This window comes from Carassius auratus, chromosome 7, assembly GCF_003368295.1.
Source record: "Carassius auratus strain Wakin chromosome 7, ASM336829v1, whole genome shotgun sequence".
In the NCBI taxonomy this organism is placed as follows: domain Eukaryota; kingdom Metazoa; phylum Chordata; class Actinopteri; order Cypriniformes; family Cyprinidae; genus Carassius; species Carassius auratus.
Window position 1 is genome coordinate 33,578,068 of NC_039249.1, and position 10,612 is coordinate 33,588,679.

At 40.6% G+C, this 10,612-nt stretch overlaps 4 protein-coding genes across 4 annotated transcripts; 2 read left to right on the top strand and 2 right to left on the bottom strand.

Annotated features, from left to right (window-relative positions):
- Positions 1-669: 669 nt before the first annotated feature.
- LOC113106631 (histone H2B) lies at positions 670-1,044 on the bottom strand. Its single transcript, XM_026268731.1, has one exon. The coding sequence runs from the start codon at positions 1,042-1,044 to the stop codon at positions 670-672; it is 375 nt and encodes a 124-aa protein (XP_026124516.1).
- Positions 1,045-1,808: 764 nt separating this feature from the next.
- LOC113106557 (histone H4) lies at positions 1,809-2,230 on the bottom strand. Its single transcript, XM_026268630.1, has one exon. It carries the CDS (start codon positions 2,185-2,187, stop codon positions 1,876-1,878), a length of 312 nt encoding a protein of 103 aa, XP_026124415.1. The 5' UTR covers positions 2,188-2,230; the 3' UTR covers positions 1,809-1,875.
- A 5,086-nt stretch (positions 2,231-7,316) lies between these two features.
- LOC113106632 (histone H4-like) lies at positions 7,317-7,962 on the top strand. Its single transcript, XM_026268732.1, has one exon. It carries the CDS (start codon positions 7,317-7,319, stop codon positions 7,671-7,673), a length of 357 nt encoding a protein of 118 aa, XP_026124517.1. The 3' UTR covers positions 7,674-7,962.
- Positions 7,963-8,115: 153 nt separating this feature from the next.
- On the top strand, positions 8,116-9,800 carry LOC113106556 (histone H2B-like). The gene has a single exon (XM_026268629.1). It carries the CDS (start codon positions 8,345-8,347, stop codon positions 8,717-8,719), a length of 375 nt encoding a protein of 124 aa, XP_026124414.1. The 5' UTR covers positions 8,116-8,344; the 3' UTR covers positions 8,720-9,800.
- The last annotated feature ends 812 nt before the right edge of the window (positions 9,801-10,612 follow it).

Consider the following 10,612-nt stretch of genomic DNA (forward strand, 5'->3'; position numbering starts at 1 on the left):
GTTGTGGACTTCATAAAAAACTATGCAAAAGACAATTATATCGTTCTATCTGCATTCAGAGTACTTTGGAGATATTGGGCTTCAAAGTTTTTGTTTAATTTTGTTTGAATTAATTTTAAAAGAATTCCAACCACCACAAAACCGCTCGTCCTCACAGCTATGAACAAAAGGAAAGTGCTTTATCTCACAGTCAAAAAATTAAATAATAATAATAAAATTATGTATTTATAACAATCTACGATAAGAATGTCAGCAAAAAAAAAAAAAAAAACCTGCATAAAACCTTGTAATATTGATAAACGCAACACCAGTACCATAAAAATGGTGCATGGGGTCTTAATAATAATCGCAATAAATAAATAACCCATCATTTAGATACATTGATAAAATCGAAGTGTAATATAATAAGTGGTTTAAGCGTTAGAAACCAAGAGAAAAGTGTAGATGTAATCCAGTAATATGGTCTGAATGGAAGAAAACTAAAAGAAGACTCGCTATGACACACGTGGATATTTCTGTACAACATGGCCCTCAAAAGAAGCGGTAAACGGCTCAAATTTACATCTTCACCTAACCTATGGTTTTAACTTTAAAATAAGAAGCTCTTCGAGTGAGTAGATGGGTGGCTCTTAAAAGAGCCTTTGGGGTGTGTCTCGGGGTCGGACTGCTCTACTTGGAGCTGGTGTACTTGGTGACGGCCTTGGTGCCCTCGGACACGGCGTGTTTGGCCAGCTCCCCGGGCAGCAGCAGACGCACGGCGGTCTGGATCTCTCGGGAAGTGATGGTGGAGCGCTTGTTGTAGTGAGCGAGACGAGACGACTCACCGGCGATGCGCTCGAAGATGTCGTTGACGAAAGAGTTCATGATGCCCATCGCCTTCGAAGAGATGCCGGTGTCAGGATGAACCTGCTTCAGCACTTTGTACACGTAGATGGCGTAGCTCTCCTTCCTTGACTTTCTGCGTTTCTTTCCTCCTTTCGCGGCGGTCTTGGTGACGGCCTTCTTGGATCCTTTCTTCGGCGCGGATTTCGCTGGTTCAGGCATGATAATGTTTCCGATTCAATCTCTCAGAAATCAATAGCGGACTGAGCTCATACAGGGCTTTTTATTCACTCGTCTATGCTAATTCTGTGCGTCCTCGTGATTCCGAGTTGTCATTGGTCAGACCCATAAACTTGTATTTAATTGGATCATTCAAAGGTTACTGAACTGGAACGAGAGCCAATCACGGGACCTTAAATTATAGCTCCACCCATCACTCCATGTTTGAACGACACCCACCGACTGGGTTTCCTTTGTTTCATTTCCCGCTGTTTTTATAGTAACATGTTAAGAAAATAAATAGTTATAGATAAATATCATGCACACATTTTAAAACATTGTAAATCTATTAAGGAAACTACGGAGAAAGAACACTCAAAGAATTTAGTTTTTACGTTTACTATTGTCCTTTGGCATTATTGACACTATTTTCATATTTAATACTGTAATTAAAGCTGCTTTGACATAATCTTCATCGTTAAAAACGCTATATAAATAAAGGGGTCTTGACTTGATAACCTGGGTCTCTGTTGCTAGTTCACTGAAATTTTAAATGGGAGCTCCTTTGCGGGAAATATAACATTGGCCTTTATCTTCTGCACAATACTGATCGTATACTTCAACGTATGTAACGTTACGGTTTAAACCCTTAAACCAGTTGCCATCTTTTTAACGGACGCTGAAAACATAAACAAGCTTCATGCTATATTTTTTTCTTTTATTTTAAGGAAAAGTTCTCGATGTAACGCAAAAATGAGCAACGCAAGCTCTTTAAGTGAGAGTGTGGGTGGCTCTTAAAAGAGCCGTTGGGTTTGTTCTCGGATCTGAAGCGGTTTATCCTCCGAAGCCGTACAAGGTGCGTCCCTGTCGTTTGAGCGCGTACACAACGTCCATGGCGGTGACGGTCTTTCTCTTGGCGTGCTCGGTGTAGGTGACGGCGTCGCGGATCACGTTCTCCAGGAACACCTTCAGCACACCGCGGGTCTCCTCGTAGATCAGACCGGAGATGCGCTTGACTCCGCCGCGGCGAGCTAGACGACGAATGGCGGGTTTGGTGATTCCCTGGATGTTATCGCGCAGCACCTTACGATGACGCTTAGCGCCTCCTTTCCCGAGTCCTTTACCGCCTTTGCCTCTTCCGGACATGATGAGATGATCTCTGTTTCAGTCAAACGACGAATACAAATATATAGCAAGTGCTGCATGGAGCCTTTTTACAGTTGTTTACAGGACCTAAATGAAACCAGCTTCGCGTCACATGACTCACCCCTCCCCCTCTAGTTCGAGCAGGAAACCATGACTGTCCTTTGTTTCTCCTTCTTCTGCTTCTATATCAACCAGCTCTCTCTTCCAAGATGCTAATCGACTGAAAGAGGCTGGAATAGTGGTGTATTTCTGTTGGGTACCAGCACACATTGGGGTATCTGGTAATGAAGTTGCTGATAAACTAGCAAAAAAAAGCACTAGACAAGACGGAGGTGGATGTTAAAGTACCTATGGGGAAAAAGGAGGCAAAATTTTAAAGAGAAAGTTAATGAACAAGTGGCAAATTAGATGGGACAGTAGTAGCACAGGGAGATGGTGTTATAGTATCACACAGACAGTAGGGAGGATACATTGTCAGGGAAGAAATAGGAAAGAAGAAGTATTGCTGTCTAGGTTAAGATTGGGACATACAGGGTTAAACTCAACACTGGCAATAATGGGGCTACATGAAAATGGATTATGTGATGTGTGTATCTGAACATTTATTTCATGTATTATTTATTTGTAGTAAGTATAATATTTTCCGGGATGTATTGTTCAGTCATCTGAAGAATGGAGAGGATAGAACGAAGAATGAGGATATTTTAGGAAAGGGATTAATGGATAGACCGATGTATATAATTAGGTTTATATATGATTCAGGTTTGGGATTTAGAATATGATATACTTGAAATGTTGAACCTGCCATGGGGGCTGAGTGTGGACGGAGGAGCTGAACACGCAGCGCCGGATGAAGCACAATGAAACCTCTATTATGATAAATAATGATGATGCATGTGGGATGATAGAGTAGGGTTCAACCAGGAAACATAGTTAATGGTCCATTTGTGAAAGAAGGAAGAAAAATAGTTTTAAACTTTAGACTTATCACCCAAGGATAATTTGCCGATAATGCTCATTTGGAGTTAATCGCCATTAAACAAGAAGAAGAAGAAGATGCTAATCTGCACAAAAATCCTGATGTATAATCGAGACATCGTCTGATGAAATCAAATACACAAAAGACATGAAAAAGGCAATACCTTCCACAAAAAAGACTAGAGTAATTTATAGTAAGTACTCTAGTGTTTTTGAACCATACTAAAGGTGCTGGTCATATAATTAGAATGTCATACAAAAAGTTGATTTATTTCACTAATTCCATTTAAAAAGTGAAACTTGTATAAAATTTTCAGTCATTACACAAAGACTGATATATTTCAGGTGCCAAGTCCTGTTGGGAAATTAAATCCGCTTCTCCATAAAGTTGGTCAGCAGCAGGAAGCATGAAGTGCTCTAAAATTTCCTTTTATACGGCTGCGTTGACCTTGGACCTCAGAAAACAAAGTGGACCAACACCAGCAGATGGCATGGCACCCCAAACCATCACTGACTGTGGAAACTTTACACCTCAAGCAACGTGGATTGTGTGCCTCTCCTCTCTTCCTCCAGACTCTGGGACCCCGATTTCCAAAGGAAATGCTAAATTTACTTTCATCAGAGAACATAACTGTGGACCACTCAGCAGCAGTCCAGTCCTTTTTGACTTTAGACACTTCTAGAAACTAGAAGGTGACGAGTCTGCTTACAGACAGGAGGTAAAAGAGCTGGATGTCTGGTGCACTCTCAAGAACCTGGAGCTTAACACGCTCAAAACAGTGGAGATGATCGTGGACTTCAGGAGAAACCCCCCTGCTCTCCCCCCACTCACCATCATGAACAGCACTGTGACTGCAGTGGAGTCATTCAGGTTCCTGGACACCACTGTCTCTCAGGACCTGAAGTGGGACATTAACATTGACTCTATTGTAAAAAAGGCCCAGCAGTTCCTAGGATAGGAAAGTCCACTAAAGGAGGTAGCGCTTTCTCACATTTGGCTCCCGAACTCTGGAATAGCCTTCCTGATCATGTTCGGGGTTCAGACACACTCTCTCTGTTTAAATCTATATTAAAAACGTATCTCTTTCGCCAAGCATTTGAATAATGTATCTTAAATTGTGAGTGTAGCTGCATCTGATCAAATGTGCATTTTTATTCATTAGCTTGGGTTAAACTAATTAATTTTACTTTGTTGGATCAGCAGCTATGCTAGTGATGTCTCTGTGTTTCTGTTTCTGCTGGATCTTCATCCCGTGGTAACTAGGATTTACACAAGCTCCAGTCTGGATCCAGAACACCTGAGAAGAGATGATGCTGACCCTCAGAGGACCTCAGATGATGCTGACCCTGAATCAACAAACAGAACTAACAAACATTGCTGCAAGTGTGACTGCATCATAACTATTACTTCTTAATAATATTAATAATGTTCATCGCCTGGCTGACTATGTCTTGTATTCATTTTTCTAAAAATCCTGTCATACCACTTTCTACCAAATATTATAGAAACATAATTCTCTGTAAAGTTGCTTTGTAACAATTTGTATAGTAAAAAGCACTATACAAATAAACTTGAATTTAATTTAGATGATTATAACTGACAATTAAGGAAAATCCCAAATTCAGTATCTCAGAAAATTTGAATATTGTAACAATGTTCAGTATTGAGGACAATTCTGTAGGCTACACAATCATGGGGCAGACTGCTGACTTGACAGTTGTCCAAAAGAAGACCATTGACACCTTGCACAAGGAGGGCAAGACACAAAAGGTCATTGCAAAAGAGGCTGGCTGTTCACAGAGCTCTGTGTCCAAGCACATTAATAGAGGGGCGAAGGGAAGGCAAAGATGTGGTAGAAAAAAAGTGTAGAAGCAATAGGGATAACCGCACCCTGGAGAGGATTGTGAAACAAAACACATACAAAAATGTGGGGGAGCTTCACAAAGAGTGGACTGCAGCTGGAGTCAGTGCTTCAAGAACCACTACGCACAGACGTATGCAAGACATGTGTTTCAGCTTCACATTCCTTGTGTCTAGCCACTCTTGAACAACAGACAGCGTCAGAAGTGTCTAAATACAAAAAGGACTGGACTGCTGCTGAGTGGTCCACAGTTATGTTCTCTGATGAAAGTAAATTTAGCATTTCCTTTGGATATCGGGGTCCCAGAGTCTGGAGGAAGAGAGGAGAGGCACACAATCCATGTTGCTTGAGGTCCATGTTGCTTGAGGTGTAAAGTTTCCACAGTCAGTGATGGTTTGGGGTGCCATGCCATCTGCTGGTGTTGGTCCACTTTGTTTTCTGAGGTCCAAGGTCAACGCAGCCATATACCAGGAAATTTTAGAGCACTTCATGCTTCCTGCTGCTGACCAACTTTAGGGAGATGCAGATTTAATTTCCCAACAGGACTTGGCACCTGCACACAGTGCCAAAGCTACCAGTACCTGGTTTAAGGACCATGGTATCCCTGTTCTTAATTGGTCAGCAAACTCGCCCAACATTAACACCATAGAAAATCTGTGTGGTTTTGTGAAGAGGAAGATGTGATATGCCAGACCCAGGAATGCAGAAGAGCTGAAGGCCACTATCAGAGCAACCTGGTCTCTCATAACACCTGAGCAGTGCCACAGACTGATCGACTCCATGCCACGCCGCATTGCTGCAGTAATTAAGGGAAAAGGAGCCCCGACTAAGTATTGAGTGCTGTACATGCTCATAGTTTTCATGTTCATACTTTTCAGTTGGCCAAGATTTCTAAAAATCCTTTCTTTGTGTTGGTCTCAAGTAATATTCTAATTTTCTGAGATACTGAATTTGGGATTTTCCTTAGTTGTCAGTTATAATCATCAACATTAAAAGAAATAAACATTTGAAATATATCAGTCTTTGTGTAATGAATGAAAATAATATACAAGTTTCACTTTTTGAATGGAATTAGTGAAATAAATCAACTTTTTGATGATATTCTAATTATATGACCAGCACCTTTGGTATGGTTCAAAAACACTAGAGTACTTACTATAAATTACTCTAGTCTTTTTTGTGGAAGGTATTGCCTTTTTCATGTCTTTTGTGTATTTGATTTCATCAGACGATGTCTCGATTATACATCAGGATTTTTGTGCAGATTAGCATCTTCTTCTTCTTCTTGTTTAATAAAGATTAACTCCAAATGAGCATTATCGGCAAATTATCCTTGGGTGATAAGTCTAAAGTTTAAAACTATTTCCTCTTCCTTCTTTCACAAATGGACCATTAACTATGTTTCCTGGTTGAACCCTACTCTATCATCCCACATGCATCATCATTATTTATCATAATAGAGGTTTCATTGTGCTTCATCCGGCGCTGCGTGTTCAGCTCCTCCGTCCACACTCAGCCCCCATGGCAGGTTCAACATTTCAAGTATATCATATTCTAAATCCCAAACCTGAATCATATATAAACCTAATTATATACATCGGTCTATCCATTAATCCCTTTCCTAAAATATCCTCATTCTTCGTTCTATCCTCTCCATTCTTCAGATGACTGAACAATACATCCCGGAAAATATTATACTTACTACAAATAAATAATACATGAAATAAATGTTCAGATACACACATCACATAATCCATTTTCATGTAGCCCCATTATTGCCAGTGTTGAGTTTAACCCTGTATGTCCCAATCTTAACCTAGACAGCAATACTTCTTCTTTCCTATTTCTTCCCTGACAATGTATCCTCCCTACTGTCTGTGTGATACTATAACACCATCTCCCTGTGCTACTACTGTCCCATCTAGTTTGCCACTTATTCATTAACTTTCTCTTTAAAATCGATTTTGACTCCTTTTTCCCCATAGGTACTTTAACATCCACCTCCGTCTTGTCTAGTCCTTTTTTTTTGCTAGTTTATCAGCAACTTCATTTCCAGATACCCCAATGTGTGCTGGTAACCAACAGAAATACACCACTATTCCAGCCTCTTTCAGTCGATTAGCATCTTGGAAGAGAGAGCTGGTTAATATAGAAGCAGAAGAAGGAGAAACAAAGGACAGTCATGGTTTCCTGCTCGAACTAGAGGGGGAGGGGTGAGTCATGTGACGCGAAGCTGGTTTCATTTAGGTCCTGTAAACAACTGTAAAAAGGCTCCCCGCAGTACTTGCTATGTATTTGTATTCGTCGTTTGACAGAAACGGTGATCATCTCATCATGTCTGGAAGAGGCAAAGGCGGTAAAGGACTCGGGAAAGGAGGCGCTAAGCGTCATCGTAAGGTGCTGCGCGATAACATCCAGGGAATCACCAAACCCGCCATTCGTCGTCTAGCTCGCCGCGGCGGAGTCAAGCGCATCTCCGGTCTGATCTACGAGGAGACCCGCGGTGTGCTGAAGGTGTTCCTGGAGAACGTGATCCGCGACGCCGTCACCTACACCGAGCACGCCAAGAGAAAGACCGTCACCGCCATGGACGTTGTGTACGCGCTCAAACGACAGGGACGCACCTTGTACGGCTTCGGAGGATAAACCGCTTCAGATCAGAGAACAAACCCAACGGCTCTTTTAAGAGCCACCCACACTCTCACTTAAAGAGATTGCGTTGTTCATTTTTGCTTTACATCGAGAACTTTTCCTTAAAATAAAGGAAAAAATTTCAGTGAACTAGCAACAGAGACCCAGGTTATCAAGTCAAGACACCTTTATTTATATAGCGTTTTTAACGATGCAGATTATGTCAAAGCAGCTTTAATTACAGTATTAAATATGAAAATAGTGTCAATAATGCCAAAGGACAATAGTAAACGTAAAAGCTAAATACTTTGAGTGTTTTTCCTCCGTAATTTCCTTAATAGATTTACAATGTTTGAAAATGTGTGCATGATATTTATCTAGAACTATTTATTTTCTTAACATGTTACTATAAAAACAGCGGGAAATGAAACAAAGGAAACCCAGTCGGTGGGTGTCGTTCAAACATGGAGTGATGGGTGGAGCTATAATTTTAAGGTCCCGTGATTGGCTCTCGTTCCAGTTCAGTAACGCCTTGAATGATCCAATTAAATACAAGTTTATGGGTCTGACCAATGACAACTCGGATTCACGAGGTCCCACAGAATTAGCATAGACGAGTGAATAAAAAGCCCTGTATGAGTTCAGTCCGCTACTGATTTCTGAGAGATTGAATCGGAAACATCATCATGCCTGAACCAGCGAAGTCCGCGCCGAAGAAAGGCTCCAAGAAGGCCGTCACCAAGACCTCCGCGAAAGGAGGAAAGAAGCGCAGAAAGTCCAGGAAGGAGAGCTACGCCATCTACGTGTACAAAGTGCTGAAGCAGGTTCATCCTGACACCGGGATCTCTTCGAAGGCGATGGGCATCATGAACTCTTTCGTCAACGACATTTTCGAGCGCATCGCCGGTGAGTCGTCTCGTCTCGCTCACTACAACAAGCGCTCCACCATCACTTCCCGAGAGATCCAGACCGCCGTGCGTCTGCTGCTGCCCGGGGAGCTGGCCAAACACGCCGTGTCCGAGGGCACTAAGGCCGTCACCAAGTACACCAGCTCCAAGTAGAGCAGTCCGACACCGAGACACACCCCAAAGGCTCTTTTAAGAGCCACCCATCCACTCACTCGAAAAGCTTCTTATTTTAAAATTAAAACCATAGGTTACGTGAAGATGTAAATTTGAGCCGTTTACCGCTACTTTCGAGGGCCATATTGTACAGAGATATCCACGTGTGTCATAGCGAGTCTTCTTTTAGTTTTCTTCCATTCAGACCACATTACTGGATTACATCTACAGTTGTCTCTTGGTTTCTAACGCTTAAACCACTTATTATATTACACTTCGATTTTATCAATGTATCTAAATGATGGGTTATTTATTTATTGCCATTATTATTAAGACCCCATGCACCATTTTTATGGTACTGGTGTTGCCTTTATCAATATTACAAGGTTTTATGCATTTTTTTTTTTTTTTTTTTTTTTTTTTTGCTGACATTCTTATCGTAGATTGTTATAAATACATAATTTTATTATTATTTATTTAATTTTTTGACTGTGAGATAAAGCACTTTCCTTTTGTTCATAGCTGTGAGGACGAGCGGTTTTGTGGTGGTTGGAATTATTTTAAAATTAATTCAAACAAAAACTTTGAAGCCCAATATCTCCAAAGTACTCTGAATGCAGATAGAACAATATAATTGTCTTTTGCATAGTTTTTTTAGAAGTCCACAACTCTGTTGATATCCTCAGGGCTGATGAACCTGGCTGGTGGACGTGGCAGTGAGTGTTTATTTCTTAAACGTGGTCTTGCCCCTTTCTCTTCAAAGTGTTTGACTATATCAGCCAGGGTGTCTCTGCCAATGCTGAAAAATGGAGAAAAAAAAACGTTTAACATCATGCTAACAGGCATCTTGTCACCTATACCAGAATGTATTGTACAAATTATAGGTACTTTTACTTTACTTAAGTAAATTTTATGATGAATACTTTTTTACTTTTACTTAACTACATTTTAGAGTCTGTATCTGTACTTCCTGGTTTAGTCTTGGTTTAGTCCTGGTTTAGACCTCAGTTAGTGGTTAAACCTGGTTTGAGTCAAAAAAAAAAAAAAATCCTGTACATTAAACTCTCCATAAATACTTTTACTTTTGACTTACAGTATTGTTCAAAATAATAGCAGTACAATGTGACTAACCAGAATAATCAAGGTTTTTAGTATATTTTTTATTGCTACGTGGCAAACAAGTTACCAGTAGGTTCAGTACATTGTCAGAAAACAAACAAGACCCAGCATTCATGATATGCACGCTCTTAAGGCTGTGCAATTGGGCAATTAGTTGAAAGGGGTGTGTTCAAAAAAATAGCAGTGTCTACCTTTGACTGTACAAACTCAAAACTATTTTGTACAAACTTTTTTTTTTCTGGGATTTAGCAATCCTGTGAATCACTAAACTAATATTTAGTTGTATGACCACAGTTTTTTAAAACTGCTTGACATCTGTGTGGCATGGAGTCAACCAACCTGTGGCACCTCTCAGCTGTTATTCCACTCCATGATTCTTTAACAACATTCCACAATTCATTCACATTTCTTTGTTTTGCTTCAGAAACAGCATTTTTGATATCACCCCACAAGTTCTCAATTGGATTAAGGTCTGGAGATTGGGCTGGCCACTCCATAACATTAATTTTGTTGGTTTGGAACCAAGACTTTGCCCGTTTACTAGTGTGTTTTGAGTCACTGTCTTGTTGAAACAACCATTTCAAGGGCATGTCCTCTTCAGCATAGGGCAACATGACCTCTTCAAGTATTTTAACATATGCAAACTGATCCATGATCCCTGGTATGCGATAAATAGGCCCAACACCATAGTAGGAGAAACATGCCATATCATGATGCTTGCACCTCCATGCTTCACTGTCTTCACTGTGTACTGTGGCTTGAATTCAGAGTTTG

Bases quoted from the DNA above. Each gene is read 5' to 3' on its own strand.
- LOC113106631 (XM_026268731.1), bottom strand. From the start codon at position 1,044: ATGCCTGAACCAGCGAAATCCGCGCCGAAGAAAGGATCCAAGAAGGCC.
- LOC113106557 (XM_026268630.1), bottom strand. From the start codon at position 2,187: ATGTCCGGAAGAGGCAAAGGCGGTAAAGGACTCGGGAAAGGAGGCGCT.
- LOC113106632 (XM_026268732.1), top strand. From the start codon at position 7,317: ATGTATTTGTATTCGTCGTTTGACAGAAACGGTGATCATCTCATCATG.
- LOC113106556 (XM_026268629.1), top strand. From the start codon at position 8,345: ATGCCTGAACCAGCGAAGTCCGCGCCGAAGAAAGGCTCCAAGAAGGCC.